A 20,714-nucleotide genomic window follows, 5' to 3' on the forward strand; every position below is an offset into this window, starting at 1 on the left:
AGACCACAAAGAATAATTGACCGTAGAGTGTCACTGCCAACGTTTCGACAAGGGGTCTCTTCATCAAGGCAGTAAGGAAGACAAATTCGCTTGTCGAAACGATGGCTGCAGAGGCCCTTCATGCTCCCTGATTTTTCGTGATTGTAAGCTGCAGAGCACAAATACATACGGGGCAGAGGTTAACACAGAAAGCCTTTCTCTGTCCCGTACAGAATTTGCACTCTGTAGTTCATAATTATGAACAAACTCGGCCAGCAGTGACTTTTTTAACAACCTGCAGGGCACACTGTGTAATAATTGCTACATTATATATGATGTCTCAAAAACGACAATGAAGCGGTCAAAGCCTAATGATAAGCAGTTATTGAGATTCAACATGCCGTGCTGAACTTGCACTGAATTGAAAATTTAATCGAAACGATTCTTAGTTATTCAGATCTATCATATTTTGGCAAAATAAACTAAATTTTATTCCGTTTTTTAAATTAACTGCACGAGAATAGTAAAAGCGGTCAGTGTTTACTTGCAATTTCTTTTCAAAGGATAGCTTTTTGAAGGCATGACCGGGTTTAGGATACTTTATTAATTTCTCGATAAACTTCTCTTTCTCACTCACCCTTTGGACGGCTTCTAAAGTGTCTTGGTCGACCTTCCACATGAAGCACGTCTCTGACGTGCAGAACAGCTCATCCCCTAGCGAGTACACGTTGCATAGGTTGTTATCCGTCAAGTCGCTAGGGACCAGGGCAGCAAAAAACCTGCGTGGTTTGTGGAATCATATTTAACCTCGTCTTGCATTTCTCATCTGTTGCATTAAACTGTGAAGCCAGATCACGCAATTTAGAAGTGTGGCAGCTTGTGCTAGTTGGTATGGCATGACGATAGTTATAGCGCGAGAACAAAACGACGACACAGAGACCTTCGTGTCCTTCTTGTCTCTGTGTCGTCGTTTTGTTCTCGCGCTATACCTATCGTCAGATCATTCAGCTACGTAGAAGAGACACATGCCAACACATTTGGTCATGTTACTGAAAGTATTCGCAGCGTAAACATAATAGAAAGAAAATTATGTAATTCACCAACCATACACGGCACAGAGCTACCAGGTTATCTCGAAAACGCGTTGATGCAGGGTTAGAAGCCCATATTAAGACGAACTTCGTCGGCTAAGATTTTTTTCTGTGAAATTCACATTGATTTCGTTGTAACTGTTTGTTGCAAACGAGGGGTGATAGTTTTTCCTTTCACGATCATTTCTCAATTTTGCAGGATTTCCGTATAGATTAAACACAAGCAAGTAAATATAAGGGACATACTGCCTTTATTGCTACAGCTCTTTCTGAAACACACTTTCTAAGAATAAAGACGGAAGCCATTTGGCTGCAATCTATTCATTCGCGATGCCACAGCAAAATGATTCAATGCAATCGAACAAATAGAAACATGTGAACATAAAGGTAGTCGTTACAAGAAGCGATTACCACAAGGTAATCACAAGAAACACACACAAGGATTACCACAAGAAACATATACTCGCCTCGAGAATATGTTCTTGCAAGGGTCGGGGTAACACTTCGTCCCAAACTCGGTGACGACCGGACGACTGACGCTGCTCATCTTCTTGTACGCCTCTGATTGTAGATATCGCGAACTATACCGCACCTGCGAAGCAACGCATGGCGGCGAGAGATTTGTCGATTTTGAAGCGCGAAGCACTGGATGCACACCTTCCATATCGAAATCGATAAGTAAGGATTCCCGATAACAGCCATTCTGCACTTAAATGAAAAAGATATGCAAATATTATATATATATATACCTCAGTGGTTACAGCTTGAAACGCGTTATTTGAAGGTCGTAGGTTCAATTCTTGCTCACGGCAAGTTATTTCTTTACCCACTTTTCTTTCTTCTTATTTACATTACATTGGTTCTAATATCTTCTTCTATACATTCCTTGGCATTATTGTCTGTTAGATCTCATTATTACTGTGTCAAAACACGGAAAAACGAGCCCTTAGGTATACACTTCTTTACCTTATATATATATATATATATATATATATATATATATATATATATATATATATATATATATATATATATATATATATATATATATATATATATATATATATATATATATATATATATATATATATATATATATATATATATATATATATATACAGACAAGCGGCCCTGTCTTTGTCACGGCACCAGTCATCGCCTTGACAAAGCCAAGATCGAAACGTAGACTGTAAGGACACTACCTGTTCCAGAATTTTTCATCACTTGTAATGTAGGTCTCACGAAGCAACAGAGGGTGAATCTAGTTGACATTTGGTATTAGAAAGTATGCAACCGCTTTAAGTTACTTCAATACAGAATCAGTTTCTCTTTTGTGAACAATGACAAATAGCGTGCGTATGCCAAAAAGTCGCGCACACCTTTCCTTTGTGTATCTCGAATGCAGACAGAATGGCGGCGCCGTCAAACCAGTGGCGCAAGCAGAAACCACCGCCTAGCTCCCATTTGCCAGGACCCAACCGGAAAAGTTTGCCACTCAGCCACTCGGGGATCTCACCTGCGAAAAAAAAAATGTTGTGGCAACCACGTTAGCCTCGAGCATCTTATAGGATCTGCACCGGCTTTAATACCATACCGCATTTCTCGGTCATCATAAAAAATTACACCACCTACCACTACAGGAAACCATGAGTGGCATGCGAAGCAATGCATGGGTAGACTTTAGATCCCGTTCATCATGGGCACGTTGCCCGATGTTAACGCGTCCTTGCAAGTTGAGCACACCATGAATTGACAGCAGTTTAGGTTGCTATTACTCGTCTCGAGCTCTGTTTGAGCGCGCCACGCGAGTTCATCGCCACGCCACGCGGGGCACGTCGATTCATCACGCGTCTGCAGTAGAATGAATGGATGACAACATTATTGTTCAGCCAAGTAAAGAGGTTTCCTTGTCCACGTGCCCGGCACACAGACCTATATAACAAACTGCTTTTGCACTGCCTTCAGAATACGAGGTATTGCAATTTTTCAGAACCTCACCTAATTTTACATTACCTCTTTGATTGGTTTGCTGATCGGGGAAGCAGTGCGATGCGGCAATGTTATGTGATGACGTCAGAAATTTATGCGGTCTGTGTCGTTTTTCATGACGTCATGTGGCGATGTCATCACGGGATGATTTTTCTCATCACTCATATTAACGCCGGCGACAGTCAAGTTTAAGCGTTTGATCAGGCATCTAATGCTATACCACTAATTTAAAAAGTATAATAAGAAACACATCATGAGTTTAATATATTGTCACGGGGGCGTGACGTGGCCGAAGACAGGAGACTTCGTGTTGGGATTTAACTGTTTATTTGGGCGAACCTGTGCCCGGTAAACGGAAAGTCCAATTACAGCAGCAGTCTCGCACAGATAGCAGTCTCGGACTGATAGCGGCGAACGGAGCGTCGGCCTTCGATCAACAACTGACAAGCGGCGAAGCGCGTCGGCATTTATACTCTTGCAGTCGAATGTTCTAGCGTTATCGCTGGCGGTGGCGTAGGTTTCAGAACAATCTGTACCGTTCGCACAGTGGGCGTGATCTTATCGAAATGATCTACTACAGTCCGGAACCTTCTCGAAAACTGCAGGCGCGGTTTGCGCTGAGAATCGTGTGGTGTTTTGGGACGATAACAAAAACTTGGGAAATGGAACGTGGCATTGCCCCCCTCTGAGAAAAGGCATCGTCCCGATGCTTTAACTAAAGATGAAGGTACAATAATAATGCAAGAAAGTACAATGAATGAATTACGATACAACAATAATACAAAACAAAACACTGTTTCAGTTTCTTAACGCGCATGAAACGGCTTGAGGCGCGCGACATGGACGACTTCAGGTCGCGATCGGCGTCGTTGAGAGTTCGTGATGCCGTCGGGGACAACCTCGTAATCAAGTGGGCCGAGACGTCGAACCACCCTGTAGGGTCTGAAGTACCGTCGCAGAAGCTTTTCACTTAGTCCACGTCGGCGTATCGGCGTCCACACCCAAACACGTTCACCGGGCTGGTATTCCACGAAGCGTCGTCGAAGGTTGTAACGGTGGCTGTCGGTCGTCTGTTGATTCTTGATACGGAGACGCGCAAGTTGTCGGGCTTCTTCAGCGCGTTGAAGGTACTCGCTCACATCGAGGTTTTCTTCGTCGGTGACATTAGGTAACATGGCATCGAGCGTCGTTGCCGGGCTCCTTCCGTAGACCAATTTGTATGGAGATATCTGCGTCGTCTCCTTCACCGCCGTGTTGTATGCGAAGGTCACATACGGAAGAATGGCGTCCCACGTCTTGTGTTCGACATCGACGTACATTGACAGCATGTCGGCGATCGTCTTGTTAAGCCGCTCGGTGAGGCCGTTGGTCTGTGGGTGGTACGCTGTCGTCCGGCGTTGGTTTGTTTGGCTGTATGCCAAGATCACTTGAGTTAAGTCGGCAGTGAATGCCGTTCCTCTGTCGGTCATAAGGACCTCCGGGGCGCCGTGACGTAGGACGATATTTTCGACGAAGAACTTAGCTACCTCGGATGCACTGCCTTTTGGCAGGGCTTTTGTCTCAGCGTAGCGGGTGAGGTAGTCGGTAGCTACCACGATCCACTTGTTTCCGAAAGCCGACGTCGGGAACGGCCCCAGTAGGTCCATACCGATCTGCTGGAAAGGTCGGCAAGGTGGATCAATTGGCTGCAGAAGTCCCGCTGGCCTTGTCAGCGGTGTCTTGCGTCGCTGACAGTCCCGGCATGTCCTCATATAACGAGTGACGTCGGTGGTAAGACGCGGCCAGTAGTACCTTTCTTGTATCCTCGCGAGCGTGCGAGAAACTCCGAGGTGCCCTGCCTTCGGATCGTCGTGCAGGGCCTGCAGGAGTTCTGGTCGCAGAGCTGAAGGCACCACAAGGAGGTACTTAGCTTGAAGCGGTGAAAAGTTTTTCTTTTGTAGAAGACCGTTTCGTAGAAAGAACGACGCAAGTGCGCGCTTGAATACCTTCGGGACTTCGGCGGTCCTGCCTTCGAGGTATTCTATTAGGGCCTTAAGTTCCGGGTCGGCCCGCTGTCGTTCAGCGAAGTCGTCGGTACTTATCGTTCCCAAGAAGTAGTCGTCATCCGGGTCGTCGGGTAGCGGTTGGTCGACAGGCGCACGAGAGAGACAGTCGGCGTCGGAGTGTTTTTTGCCGGACTTGTAAATGACAGTAATGTCATATTCTTGAAGTCTCAGGCTCCATCGTGCGAGGCGACCTGAAGGGTCCTTCAAGGTGGCTAGCCAACACAAGGCGTGGTGGTCGCTCACAACTTTGAAGGGCCTGCCGTAGAGGTAGGGGCGAAATTTCGACGTAGCCCAGATGATGGCGAGGCACTCCTTTTCTGTTGTGGAATAATTTGCTTCTGCTTTGGATAGCGATCAGCTGGCGTAACTAATAACCCTTTCAAGTCCGTCAGCCCTCTGCACAAGAACGGCGCCAAGACCTACGCTGCTTGCGTCAGTATGTATTTCTGTCTCGGCGAATTCGTCGAAATGGGCAAGTAACGGAGGCGTCTGGAGGCGATGTTCAAGCTCCTGGAAAGCGTGTTCCTGTGGTGTTTCCCACTTGAACTCCACGTCGGCCTTGGTAAGGTTAGTGAGAGGATCGGCGATGCGGGCGAAGTTTTTCACGAACCGCCTATAATAGGCGCACAGGCCCAGAAATCGGCGCACGGCTTTCTTGTCAGTGGGCAGCGGGAAGTCGGCGATGGCGGCTGTTTTCCGTGGATCGGGACGAACTCCAGACTTGCTGATAACGTGCCCCAGAAACAAGAGCTCCTCATACGCAAATCTGCACTTTCCTGGCTTCAGTGTGAGTCCGGAAGTCTTGATGGCTTGAAGTACAGCTTCAAGGCGCCGAAGATGCTCGTCAAAACTCGAGGAAAACACGACGACGTCGTCCAACTACACAAGACAAGTCTGCCACTTCAATCCTGCCAGTACTGTATCCATAACGCGTTGAAAAGTTGCAGGCGCTGAGCAAAGGCCGAAGGGCATCACCTTAAACTCGAAGAGGCCGTCCGGTGTTATAAACGCCGTGTTCTCTCGGTCTCTTTCGTCAACTTCGATTTGCCAATAGCCAGTCTTGAGGTCCATTGACGAAAAGTACTTGGCGTTATGGAGCCGATCAAGTGCGTCGTCTATTCGTGGGAGAGGATACACGTCCTTTCTTGTGATTTTGTTCAGGCGGCGATAATCGACGCAGAAACGTAGGGTCCCATATTTTTTCTTCACTAACACCACGGGGGATGCCCATGGACTCTTGGACGGCTGGATAATGTCATCCCGCAGCATTTCATCAACTTGTCTCTTCATGGCTTCACGTTCTCGCGTCGAAACCCTGTACGGACTCTGACGAAGTGGTCTGGCATTTTCTTCAGTTATGATGCGATGCTTCGTGATTGGGGTCTGCCGAATTTTTGATGACGACGAAAAGCAATCTTCGTATTGCAGGAGCAGGGCCTTGAGCTGTTCTTGCTTATCGTTCGGAAGTCTGGGATTGACGTCGAAAGCTATGGGAGGGGCTTGGTTCCTCTGAGCAGGTTCCGCAGAATCGGCGAGGGCGAAAGCACTGGTGGCTTCGACAATTTCTTCGATGTATGCGACCGTTGTTCCTTTGTTCACATGTTTGTACTCATTGCTGAAATTCGTGAGCATAACCATTGCTTTGCCTCCCCGCAGCTCTGCAATTCCTCTTGCGACGCAAATATTTCGGGTGACCAGCAGATGCTGACTGCCTTCAACGACGCCTTCCAAGTCAGGTGATTTAGGAGCGCCGACTGAAATAATGACGCTTGAGCGAGGCGGAATGGTGACTTGCTCTTCCAGCACATTTAAGGCATGGTGTCCTGACGGCGTGCGTGGCGGTAGTGCGTCTTCTGTGGATAACGTTATCGACTTTGTTATTAGGTTGATGACAGCACCATGGAGGCATAAGAAGTCCATGCCAAGGATGACATCTCTCGGGCAACGCTGTAGGACTACGAAGTCTGTAGGATAAATACGGCCGTTAATGGTGACTCTCGCTGTGCAGATTCCTGCAGGCGTTACGAGATGACCTCCGGCTGTGCGGATTTCAGGGCCTTTCCAAGCTGTCCTAACTTTCTTTAACTTCGCGGCGAACGACCCACTGATGACAGAATAGTCGGCTCCAGTATCGACGAGAGTGGTCACACTGTGGCCGTCGATAAGAACGTCGAGGTCGCTAGTTCGCCGTCTCGCATTACAGTTTGGGCGTGGCGTCGGGTCATGGCTGCGTCGGCTTGTTCCGCTGCTTCCATGTTGCGTCGTCAGGCCACCTTCGGTAAGTGAGCTTTCGCCGTCAGGGCTTTGCCTGGTTGGCGTTGTGTTCGGAAAGCTCCGTCGCGGCGTCGTCGTCGTCGGAGGATCTTCGGTAGTTCGTCGCACAGCAACCGCACCTCCACCGGTTGCTGCCCTTAGTTTCCCGAATACGGGCTAGGAGACCGGCCCCACGTAGGGCCAGAGTACTGCCGGTGGTACGGTGACGTGCGGCGGCTGGGCGACGGGGAACGCGAAGGGCTTCGTGGTGTCCACCGAGTTCCTGTCAGGTAGTCGGCGATGTCACGTGGTCGTTCTCCTGGCTGTGGACGCGGTGCATTGACGGCGAAGCCACGCAGTCCCATCTGTCGGTACTGGCAACGGCGGTATGTGTTTCCGGCCTCGCCGCAGTGGTAGCAGAGCGGGCGATGGTCAGGGGTGCGCCAGACGTCAGTCTTCCTCGGTGCACTGCGCTGGGCCGCTGGCGAACGGTATGACGTCAGTGGGGGTGGTGGCGGCGGTGGCGTCTGTCGACGGAAGTGCGACGGGGCGGCGTTTTGGCGTTGACGGGGAGGAGCGTTTTGGCGCAGTGCAGTGGCGTAGCTCATAGCTTCCGGCTCGGGCAGCGGCGCGAGGGGAATTTGAAGCGATTGCCGAACTTCTTCTCGCACAATGTCGGCGATTGAACCCACTTGAGGCTGCGCCGAAGGCAACAGCTTGCGCAGCTCTTCCCGCACGATCGCTCGGATCGTTTCACGCAGGTCTCCGGAGTTACTGGCTTGAGCAGCAGCGCAGTCTGCAGTCAGGCGACGAATATACTGTCTGGTGCGCATGTCCAGGGTCCTTTCGATAGTGGTCACTTCGGCTACAAATTCTTGCACGGTTTTCGGTGGGTTTCTCATCAGTCCCGCGAAGAGCTCCTGTTTGACCCCTCGCAAGAGGAAACGAACTTTTTTCTCCTCAGACATGTCTGGGTCAGCGTGACGGAATAGTCGGGTCATTTATTCTGTGAAAATGGCGACATTTTCATTTGGTAGCTGAACCCGGGTCTCTAATAAAGCAGCGGCCCTCTCTTTGCGAGCGACGCTCGCGAACGTCTGCAGGAATGTGCCGCAAAAAACATCCCACGTTCGGAGCGTGGACTCCCGATTTTCGAGCCAGGTCCTTGCGGTGTCTTCCAAGTAGAAGAACACACGACGCAGCTTTTCGTCATGGTCCCAATGGTTGAGGGCGGCCACACGTTCGTATGTTTCTAGCCAGGACTCCGGGTCTTCGAACGATGACCCATGGAAAATTGGTGGTTCCCTGGGTTGGTGCATGACCATCGTGGGCTGGGACGCTGCGGTTGTCATTGTCGCTGCAGTCGCGGTCATGGGCTTGGTCTTCCGCGCCTTGTCTTGTAGAAGCCCGTACTCCGGTGGTAGCCCTTGCTGTCGGCGGCTTGTTCGCTGCTCCTGGTTGGCGTCGGTGTCTTCTCCGCGACGTGGGCTGGGTTCACGGCTTGACGGGGGCGTCCGGTACATGAACGAAGCAGCACCTCCTCCAGATGTCACGGGGTCGTGACGTGGCCGAAGACAGGGGACTTCGTGTTAGAATTTAACTGTTTATTTGGGCGAACCTGTGCCCGGTAAACGGAAAGTCCAATTACAGCAGCAGTCTCGCACAGATAGCAGTCTCGGACTGATAGCGGCGAACGGAGCGTCGGCCTTCGATCAACAACTGACAAGCGGCGAAGCGCGTCGGCATTTATACTCTTGCAGTCGAATGTTCTAGCGTTATCGCTGGCGGTGGCGTAGGTTCCAGAACAATCTGTACCGTTCGCACAGTGGGAGTGATCTTATCGAAATGATCTACTACAGTCCGGAACCTTCTCGAAAACTGCAGGCGCGGTTTGCGCTGAGAATCGTGTGGTGTTTTGGGACGATAACAAAAACTTGTGAAATGGAACGTGGCAATATGAAGACTTGCTGGAAATCAGCAAATTTTCTTGTATGCACGAAAATTCACAACTCTCGCGTGAAGGAACTGTGCAGCGTCTTATGTTTAAGTTTTCGTCTCTCTCGCGAACATGAAACTCTACGCCCTCTTCCCACGTGCAACCTCAAGAAGGAAGCGGAAACGGGACAACACTCTGACGAGCATCGTGCCATAAGGCAGGACCGCAACCAGACATCGTTTCAATTTATTTTTATTTATTTATTTATTTATTTATTTACTTATTTATTTGACAATACATGATTGCCGTGGTGCAGAAGTCGAAAGGCGACTTTATGAGTCACCTGACTAGGCCTCTAGCACCACGCAAATATCTCGTGATATGGCGTGCTCCCCCACTAGAAAAACGTTCTCCAAAAGTATTTACCTCGGGAAGGTCAATCAGGTTGGCTGCTGGTAAAACATCACGTGAAGGTTTCTTTGGTCTAAATCTCTGTGCTCCACCTTTCTGGTCTGTTTCCTTAAGCCATCTTTGCGGTCATCTTCGCCCTTAGTCATCTTTGTTAAAGATGAGCTGATATTCGCTACTTTATAAATTCACCTTTTTGTTTCATTACAGCAGAAAAATCATTCACTTTCGATGAGCTATAGATAGTAAGTTTCTATTCTGTAGGTACCGAACAGTGCTTCTTTGCGACAACTTCGTTGTGAAAGAGCCAGCAAATTCAGTCTATACTGACTTAAAGTGTGCACTCTTATAAAAAAAAATTGTGCAATCTAACTAGCTAAGACACGTTCGTGGTTCATGTTAACCAGCGCCATTTATAATAGAGGAGGCGGTGTGTTAACTAACGCTGGCTGTGCATGTAGTGCAACGAAGGCGCCTATAAACTTCAATAATGACTGCTTCCTGGCTGCACGCTCCCAATCCTCACTCTACTCTTTTCTCTTCTGTGACTCTCCTCATCGCGTACCGCACTGAAACTGAGCCATATATACTACAGGTTCAGTACGTGCCGCTACTAGTCTTGTCTTCCCATCTACCCCTACACCTTTGTTTCCTTTTACTTTCAGCTACGCTAAACACTGGGAACGTCGTCGGATACCAACTCACCCAAACTGCTACACCCTTGCGAACTATGGATCTTTATGTAAAAAAGCGGGTCTATCACGCATCCCACCGTCTCACCCATACCGCTCACACGGATGTTTTCATTCACATAATTTGTTAGGTGCCTTGTGTCTGCCGCGAAAAGCAGACATGTAACATCTAACCACACACACAGCAGACTCCTACCACGAATAATAGATATTCCTTCAATTCTGGGTAAAAAAACTCTTCATCCGTGGCAACCAACGCTTCTTAACAGCAGTCACACAATAGTATCGCTAGTGATATGTGAAAGGCAGCGCTCGGAGCGACTCTGAGAAAGTTGCCGTCAGGGTTTATATATGTCGCACGTTTCCATTCGTGGCTGTGGAACAAATAGCCGCTTTTTTTCGCCACCGTTTTATGACCTCAGGTCACCGAGACAGGAGCCTCCATAGCTCCTGTAGCCACGTGTCGTCTGCTAGTTTTCAGTTCTTGTTTTTCTCGGTGTTCACCTTATTCACCTTGGAGACGCCTTGTTTTCCTTTAGTCTAGACTAGAGAAGCCCTCCTCTACGACAAAAGCGGGTGTGCACATCAGCTATAGCTACAGACGGCGAGGGGTTCTTCTGTTGGCTCTTCTGTCTACCTTACGAAACACTGGCGCAGCAAACATTTCTTGCTTTTTTGTGCCATTCTTTCTCTTTCCTCTGTATGTACGTGCACATAGAATAAATAAGCCGAGCTATGTATCGACCCCACGGGTGACTTGGTTTCAGCTGAGGTGCATTTTCCCGGCCGTCATCTGGTCTACTGCCAGTTTTTTTTTTTTCTGGTTCTCCCGATATTTCATAGCTGCCTGAAACCAAGCTAAGCCAAGCCGAGCACTCCTTGGTGACTTTTCTCATTTCCTGAAAATACCCGTTCGCGGTTTTGTCGTTTCTCTTGTTCACTTTCCGGCTCACCCCTGCAATTTCCTCAAGCTAGACTTCACCCCCTCCTTCGCCACTTCACACACCAAGAGACAGCACACGCGCAGTTTGCTATTACTATTCATGTGATCGTTTATATTATTTTATAGAAGGCACTGAGGTTCGTTGCTGTGATGTATGTTTTTCTTCCGCTATATTACTCCCCTACAAGAGCTGAGCCAGCGAGGATCAGCAAACGTTTCCTTTTGCAGACGCGTCTTTATCAACGTTTCTTCGCTCCTCAACACTAAAGGCGCCACTCACATTTTGAGCACTTAATTGGCCTTTTCTCTTTCGTGTAGCCACAAGTGCCTTTTTTTCTGTATTTAACTGGCTTTCTTCATTCGCACGCTTTCATTATAGTGTTTATTTTCATTCACACAAGAGCGGAGGGAAAACCCAATGGCAGTTGCTTTTCGGGAACTGCTATTAACAAAATGGTAAATGTAATTGCCCCCACGTGCAATGATGTAAACACTTATCTTGCTCTTTTTAACTCATTTCTTCTTTGGTTCATGTTTATATATTGGCCTTCAGTTTTGTTTCACAGGGTACTATTCACCATGCACATGCAGGCGAAACAGACTTTCTTCTTTGCTTGCGGCATCCGGAACACTCACTAATAATATTTCTAGTACAATAAGATTTTCTGTAGCGCCCCTAATAATCCCGAAATCGAGGTGCACACGTCTGTATACACAGAGCCTATTCGACGAATGTAGTCCGACCTACCACCCTCACAGCGCTTCTTTACCAAAGGTTTGTACACAAGTGTCAACTTCCTTGCATATTATTACAGTGTAGAAGAAGACCATAAGACAGCTATTTAATTGACATGGATAGCTCACAACTACGGAGCTTCCAAATATAAATGAGTGCATTCCAAAAAGAAAAGGCATTCCAGTGTAAGGAAAAAAAAAGATAGGACCACATACAAGCAGTCTTTTTCATGATCGGCATCAACATTTCCCAAGGACACAGAGTGAACTGCAGAGTTTCCTAGCAGTGATTTATTACTTTGTGTTTCGAGCTGGTGCTCGAATTAGCCGAGAGTTTTTCACAAGGCTGCATTAGGGTTTACTATGCTGTAGCCAATGAGACGTTAGCAACGAGTGCCCAAACTTGGCTACTCGCCAGCGTAAGGCAACTGCGCATTGCTGAACACTGCAAATTGAGCGTAAGTAAACCATTGGTTTACTTCTTGTAGCCTGTACTGGTGCCTGTAGTCAAGCGTGAACTGGTGGTGCTCTTGCACCCGAGAGCTCCTAAGTGCCTCTAGGTGACGCGCTATCACTGGGCAGAGCGAAGAGGCCTAAAAGTCAGCTCATGCTGGTCCTCGCGATGGGGAACGTGTGTCACTAGCTATCCGTGCAAAAGGTTGCCATGCTCTACAGCAACCGACGATACGGAAACTTGAGTTACTCTGTTAACGGCAAACAAAGCTGAGACTGATTTTTGCAGATGCGTTTCTCTTTCGTGTTATGACTGATACTGATGACAGATCGATTACTTTCCTATTCATTTTATTACAAATGTGTTCCGTTCTAACTGACTCGATGTAGAGAGATTCGAATTTAGGCCACCTCAGCTATTGCATTTATGTAGCATCTGCAGTGGCAAAAAATAATTTTTGAAAACAAAATTCTGGCTACGTTACTGGTAGCCGTAGTATACCTGCGATTCGCACGTAAGAAACGCCTGTGTGCTTTTATTCTTGTGGATGCTCCAGATTTCTAGATGACGTAAGCTGACGAGGCTGTCGAAACGTGGTTTCCTTCTAAAGTATTCTTCGATCGCCTATCTTCGCACACTACGTTTCTTAAAAGGCTCTAACTTTGCAATGCACCGTTTAAGTGCGATTGTTGCTGTACACTTACTGTTTTCGTAGAGAGGAGACTGCAGCCTGTTCGCCACTAAGTCATCGGATACGCGCTGCCATTAAAAAGGAGTATACTCGGAAATCCGCAGGTTCAAAACAATAAAGCTCTCGAGTGACGGCCCTCTCTGCAACAAAAAAAAAAAGGGGGGGGGGTGCGCGTGGCTTACGGTTGTGCGCTTATCATTCCGTAGCACCTCGTCCGCGTCCTTTCAGCCACCACAAAGTTAGAGACGAGGCGCTAGTGCTTTGGTTGCGTTTAGCTGTATCGTCCGTACAGGCGCAGACACTCGCACGTGTGGCCCCACTGCGTCACCGTTTAATAAAGCTGGTCGTCTCGATCGATGAGTGTAATTATCGCTGAATCGGTGGCACGGAAAAGAAAGAGGATGGATCCAGGAACGACTTCCTGGCGCGACATCTCTCTAAATGCGTGCAGTAGCGTCAGACATCGCGCAATACACGCGTTACTAGTCATCCCGGATGTTGCTCGATTCTCCCATATAAGTGGCGTAGGAGAAGCGATGAACTTGTGACGCATTGCGAGGATGTAATATTTTGCTTTTCTATAGTTTCCTATTACAGTAACCCTATTTGTTGAGAACACATTCTCTTCAATAGAATTAATCAGGATACATTGTATTGAACAAGCTTGTGAACAGAATTAGCGCTAATGCTAGAAAAGGTTAACAGTGATTCCTTAATTTGAATAAATCGAAAGCGGCGACAATGACAATCTGACGTCAACCTTTCAGAAAACTTATGAAGCAGCGCAAGAACAGTTCATTGTGATACGTAGCTACAAGTTGAAGAAATAATGGTGATCCTGCCGAAATTGCTGGTGAGCAGGAAGTAATATTACAGAACAATGCAATTCTGTTTAGCTATTAACCTGTTAACCATTTAACTTGTTTCATGCATCAACACTGGCTGTACATTGTTAAAGTTCGACTTTGTACGAATATACTCAACGTCTGGAGCCTGAATCTGTTCTCATATGCAAATGTGTTATTGAGACGCTTTGTACATTCAAAGGGCTCGTTTCTGCGTTTGAATGTCGCAGGAGTGTGCTCAGTATTCAATACACGCACGCTCGTGTATCAGTCAAAGACATGGGCTCTAAAGCCGCAGAACGGCTCGCGTAACTTCAGAGACACCGCACGTTTTTCACGTTGGCTGAATGTACCCCCCCCCCCCCTCGCACACATCCTAGCAACCTTAAGAGAAGTTGCTAGGATATGCGCGAGGTAGGCGATTACACTGCCCTGTCAAGCGCGGTGTCGGAGGATACAGCACCACGTTTATATCCTGTATACTGACACGGATGTCACTCGTACTGTTGCCGTTTATTCCATTTTTACAGAGCAAAAACGGGCGGGACCAAGGAAGAGAAGCTACGGGACTCTCTCTCTCTATCTCTGTTTGTGAGTGTTCAGCTGCCACAGAGCGAGATAGCCAGGTAAGTGAGGCAACAAAAAACATTGGAATTAAGCAGATGCACGTTCAGTTTACTACCCTGCAATGAGGAAGAGGACGCAGGGGTGAATATATATAGAGAAAAAGATATTGGGATGGACAAAATCGCAAGCCTGTTTGGGGAAGTAAATCTATAGCCTGCAGGTGGTTACACAGATATGTTGCTTTTGGGTATAGCAGTAGAGATTTTGTTGCCTTCTGAGCTCTCGATGCACATGCCCACGGTCCTAGAATCTTGGCGCCTCAAAACGGTACTCATTGCAACTGGTTCAGAATCACCCACAGCGAAAATGACTGCGTGTCAAAACAAGCGCAGCGGCACAGTAGGTGTTCAATTATCCATTTAATTCGCGACATGCAAACACTGGATATAGCTGTCAAGTTATAGGAGAGTTTAAAAGCTTTATTGTGGCACACATAGGAACAAAATCCTTAGATTCGAAAGGAATCCAGTGATTTCCTGACGTTGCAGCAATCCTGCTATCCTTAGTGAACATTACGCAGTACTGTAGTACATCCTGAGACTGAGCAGCGCTAACGAGGGTTGATAAAATGCGTATGAACACGGTAGTGGAAGTTATATGACTAAAAAAAACGTTGCTAGACTGCACAGCCGCCGAGCTTGGCTGCTAAATTTTGTTAAACTTGTCGTCCGTGTTTCGGCCGGGCTCCCTTCCGAGCAACAGATCGAACACTCATCAGGAAGAGATATCATGGAGACGCACTTAGCGCAGGTGATCGATGTTCCCGATACGCCCGAACGAATCCAATCGGAGCTTGCCCTGCTTTCATGGTGCAATTAGATAGCTTCGAAATTCGCTGTGCTAACAGATTGCCACAACAGCGCCGGCACAGAAAAACGAGGACTACCAAATAACAAGCTATCGAAAGCGCTATGCTACTGCGCTAACCACTCTCAATGGCGTTGCGACTCTTCGATCGATTGCTCACTCACTCACTCACTCACTCACTCACTCACTCACTCACTCACTCACTCACTCACTCACTCACTCACTCACTCACTCAATCAATCAATCAATCAATTATTATTATTCAGTTTGTGAGGCGGTTATAATATTTCTTGACATCAACTAAGTATATACACAAGCAAAATGGTTCTGAAAAGATCTGACAGGTAGAGACCAAGTCACAAGTACCCCCCCCCCCCCCTTCCTGAGAAAAAATAGACTCGACAATGGTCAACATTTCATATTCATATTATTGCCTTTTGCTACGAAACCCATGTATTATACTTGCCTAATTATAAATTTACGGGGATATATTATGGGAATGTGTATCCCACGCGATGCTGATTCTTGCCAAATATGTAAAATACATTCGTCGTCGTATGATGTTTAACGTATGAAAATTTGTACAAGATACCGCATCATTATTGGAGTACCGCTGAGCTAATAGGCTGCTATTAATTCTTGAGCACGCTTCATAGTTTCCTCTCACGTTAGTCTACGACTGAAAACGTTGGTGGCCATAAGGCATCCAAAGAAGTCGAAACGACCGGAAGCGAGTTGGCGCTTTCGGTTCCCATTGTTTCTAATTTACGGGGCCCACTTTGCTCGAAGTGACTGCATTAGTCGCTTAGATTTCTGAACACAATAGGAAGGCCAATAAAGCGTACCGGAGTCATTTAGGAACGCCACATCCCCAGTGGAGATTCTTGTTGTTGTTGTTTAGCCTCAGAAGCCAAACACAGCGCCAGTTGCACCTGGAGGTATCTTGTCTGACACGAGGCTTTCAGGTTGACTGGCAGCTGTGTTACATAGTGCTTTCATACACTAAAAAAAAGGTCTTAGACAGTTATTTTTGCGAGTTCTCACTTGCTATATATTGAATGTTCTTAAAGAGACACGCTCTCTTTGGAGATAGTTACACTTTCAACAGAGAGTCGTGAGATCCAAGTGGGAGTTAACGAGCGTCTCAAAGATAGTAACTCAGGATTCACTGAGAGTGTCTTACGTACTCGCCTTTTAATGCGATGATACTAAATAGGGTATTTCGCAGAAATTACGTCGTTGGCGGTGGTTTCGGCATCGTTGGTTGTCAGCGAAAAATCATCATACTGTCCATGAGCGAAAATTCGAGAAGATTCAAATAAAATAAATAATAAATATTTTCAGATCCGAGCGAGGATCGAACCCAGGCTTGTGTGTGGCAAGCAGGTGGTCTACTATACTACAGCCGCACGTCTGCTAAAAATGTAGTGAAAATAACTTCCCCTGCTTGGAAATGCAGTAAAAACAACCTTCATGTTTTACAAACACAGGCATCATGTTTACAGACTCTACAATTCACCACGTGATGTCGCAGTAATATTCCACATTACAAGCGTAAATTGCCATCGGGTGTCAGAACATGTGCTTATCATGACTTCGTGGTTTAAAGCGGGCCACCCGTTACAAAGAGCACACACGTTACTACGTATATTCTCTCAAGACTACGTAGTGGGTGCCTCACAGGTTCTAAAAATTGCACAACCAGACGTTGTCATGGTTAAAGATGCTACGTATTACACAGAATGCACCCATATGAGAAAGTTTCACTGACACAAACCACTCTCAACTTTACCGACTGCATTGTAGTAATGTACAAATTAAACTTCCCGAGTGACAACATACAATAAAAAGTATTCACTAAGTTCATGCACACACTAGGCACAGGATACTGCTATCGCATCCAACTCTTCAAGGTGAAACTTAAGAATCCTCCAAATGTTTCGGAGTGTAGCGTAGCAATGACTCATGTCTGACAATGTGTACTGTGACAGAAATTATGATGAACATTCTCCCAACTATTTATCTCTCTCCTGAAATATGTGACCCTGAGTAAGGAGAGGGGAATGCATATGTGCATTCCACATTTTGATTGCTGCTCGCATTGTAGCGTTTTCTACTTGGACTAGCTCGCAGACCGTTACGTCGTCGAACGGTTTAAACCTCTCGGACCACCTTGGCCATTGTTTTATTATATAGACGACTCAGAACCACTATTTCAAAGCAGGGGAACCACAAATTTGAATTTCTTATCCTCTGTTTATTTTCGTAAGCTGGGAATAAACCTTCAAAACTACGTGGAGAAAATATCGGCATAGGGGTGGTGCCAGAACTTTTCATTGTCTCTATGTGTGTGAGGGGGGGGGGGGAGGGGGTGTCGTCGACGAATTAAGTTCCTTCAAGGAGGCTGAGAGGCGAGGAGTTTGCGTTGTGTTTCGACGCTAGTCGCCCTTAGGGAAGGCAAAAAAGGGGGACGAGGGCAGGCAAAATTATGGAGAAGATTTAAATAAATAGAATATTTAAAATAAATAGAATATTTTCAACTTAATTCAAAGCCGAAAAGGCGAGGAGGAGTAATACCTCAATGCAAGAGTGAACAGAAATGTGAATAGGTTGTGCTTACACTTCCTTTCTTAGCAAGTGCTTTTAGAAAATTAATTAAAAAAAAGCTCATTTGTATAGTGATACTTGACTTGAATTCGCACACTTTAAACTGCCGCATTTCGCCGGTATTGACGGCTGCATTTCCGATGAAGGCGGAAATGTTGTAGGCCCGTGTGCTCAGATTTGGGTGCACGTTAAAGAACCCCAGGTGGTCTAAATTTCCGGAGCCCTCCACTACGGCGTCTCTCATAATCATATAGTGGTTTTGGGACGTTAAAACCCCACATATCAATCAATCGCCGGTATTGAATTTCGGCTTTGTGTGAATTATTTGAGCTTGCTTTAGTTTTGGCATGTAATGTATTTGAGTGCTTTTTTCATTACACCTCGGCGTTCTCTACGTGGGCGTGTAATCAGTTAGCCCACTTTGGGCAATTGATGTGCCTCGACGAAAAACAAGAGGGCGTAATGTCCTCGGGTGACTAGGATGAATAGAGATTTTACTTTAATGCGACGCAATCCTCAAACTTACTGAACTAATACGTCGTGAACCACTTGGCGGCGACAGTTTTTCGTCGGCTGGTAACACAGCCCAATAATGTAATGCGAAACTTTCAATTAGAAAACTGAGGACAAAACTATAAAGTACGATGCTTACTAGATATGCCAGAAATGTACAGTGAAGATACTTTTCAAGTCTTTCGTTTTTAGTAATGATTTAGTTAGTTCGTGTTAGGAAATGAAATGCTTGTAAACATTTCGTATGTCTGTGGCATTTATCTCTGTAACATTTTAGTTTTTTTATTCTATTTACCGAAATAAAAATGTTAGAAATTTCCTCGGTGGTTCAGGTAGGCAAACAACGGCATTGAGAATCGGCTTTCGGCTGTGTATTTTTCAACTTGAACCCACGCTTCGCACAGACGCACGTACTTACACGTGTGTTCTTCAGGAATTTAATACGCACTTTTATTTTTTTTATTCTGTACAATCAATGCTGCACTGAAAAGGAGAGGCTCGTTATCCGGAGTGACGCTCTCCTAATATCCCTGATGGAGTCTGCTCAGTAGAGTGCACTCCTAGTATTTGTACTCTGGCGCAATTTCCTTCAAGTATGTTGAAAGCTTTTCAAGTATGTTGAAACCTTTTTCTTCTGCAACCAAATTAGATTCGCGCTTAATGCATACATTACACGATTACCCCTCCACTCGAGAAAAAGTCTCAGTGTTCAGAAGATACGAAATGCCACCTTAGAAAGATGACATAAACAACGCGAATGTTTCAGTTTAAGGAATGCAGTGGTGTTTGATCTCGTACGTCATTGGTGAAACCTTGCGAAGAGTCTTATATGACGGATGACAAACAGTGATGGTTCCGAGTCATAGTTAGCTTGCTAGGTTGCACTGGTTTGTTGAAATACTCAAGCATGCTGTACAACGCATCTACACAATGAATACGTAGCCAGTGTCATGAACGCGCATTAGATCCCGGTTGCGGCATTCTATTTCGTTAAAGACGACATGGTGTTAAAGCACGTTGAAGAACATGAGATGGTGAACATTTTTAGAGCCCTCCATTATAATGCCCCTTATATTCTTATAAAGGGTTTTGGGACGTAAAATCTTGGATATTATTAAAGACCCAAAATTTACATTACGGAGAATGACGATGCAGAAATGTTATAAAAACGAAATAAAGGGTTTTCTTAAGGTGATATACTTGTCCTTTTCATTCGACTACATTTCCCGGTTCACCAGACCGAGATGATATAGTCGCAACATTGTGCATACTTTTCGGTGTTCCCCAGTGCACGAGTGTATAAATGAGACAGGGATGCGTCATGCATTATGTCGTCTTGCGTATAAGTTCACCACCCGTGGAACCTTCAGTACGGAACACTTTATTTCCGTTAGTGTTCCGTCTTTCGCACAACCGGAACAAGACAGCTTGCAAGGTCATCTTTAGTTCAGACGTCTTACACTTCAAAAGCAGTCACAAAAAGAAAAAAAGTAATTTGTCAGCACCTTCTGGTGCGATCTGTCATCGTTAGCCCTTCGTTATTTTTGTGGTCTGTTTTTAGGCTTTATTCTTCATTTATTAGTGGTTTCTGCCTTGAGGCATCAACGTTTGTCATGCACAAATTAAGAACGCTTCATGTTGACTTCTGAGCAGAGAAAACTGACGCGTGCTTTCTCGAGCGTATTTCAAAATGGCCTAAGCAAGCTCGACTGACCACGAAAAGCCTTGCGATGTCCGGATAGAAACGCACCGAAACACGTGTTTTCCTGAAAGTACGGCCAAACTGGCGCTGTGTGAGAGGCCGTGAAAAAGAATGACCCGGAGAATGGGTTGGCAGTGGAGAAATTCAAACGCTAGCAGGTAAATTTATTGTATTTTATTTATTTTATTTACTTGAATTTGAGCAGCTACTGTAAATACTCATTGGCAATGGTGGAGGAAAGAGACAGAGTGAGAGGGACCTGCTATAACGCAACTGTAAAGAGAAGTCTTCTGTTAGAGCCCAAAATGAATAAGGTACAGCTGCGGTAGTTTTCAATGAAGCGTCGGAAGTGTTATCCGAAAATTGCAGACGAGGTGCCTCCATGCGACAGGTTTCA

The 20,714-nt window shown here is 46.2% G+C and overlaps 1 protein-coding gene across 1 annotated transcript in view; it reads right to left on the bottom strand.

Annotated features, from left to right (window-relative positions):
- Window positions 1-20,714, bottom strand: part of LOC142803652 (carotenoid-cleaving dioxygenase, mitochondrial-like) — an 87,723-nt gene that overhangs the window by 11,233 nt on the left and 55,776 nt on the right. Inside the window, exons 2-4 of the mRNA XM_075889141.1 lie at window positions 2,450-2,586; window positions 1,538-1,662; window positions 617-758 (exon numbers count right to left, since the gene is read on the bottom strand). Coding sequence (XP_075745256.1) covers window positions 617-758; window positions 1,538-1,662; window positions 2,450-2,586 — 404 coding nt within the window. The remainder of the gene's footprint in view (window positions 1-616; window positions 759-1,537; window positions 1,663-2,449; window positions 2,587-20,714) is intronic.

This window comes from Rhipicephalus microplus, chromosome 3, assembly GCF_043290135.1.
Source record: "Rhipicephalus microplus isolate Deutch F79 chromosome 3, USDA_Rmic, whole genome shotgun sequence".
In the NCBI taxonomy this organism is placed as follows: domain Eukaryota; kingdom Metazoa; phylum Arthropoda; class Arachnida; order Ixodida; family Ixodidae; genus Rhipicephalus; species Rhipicephalus microplus.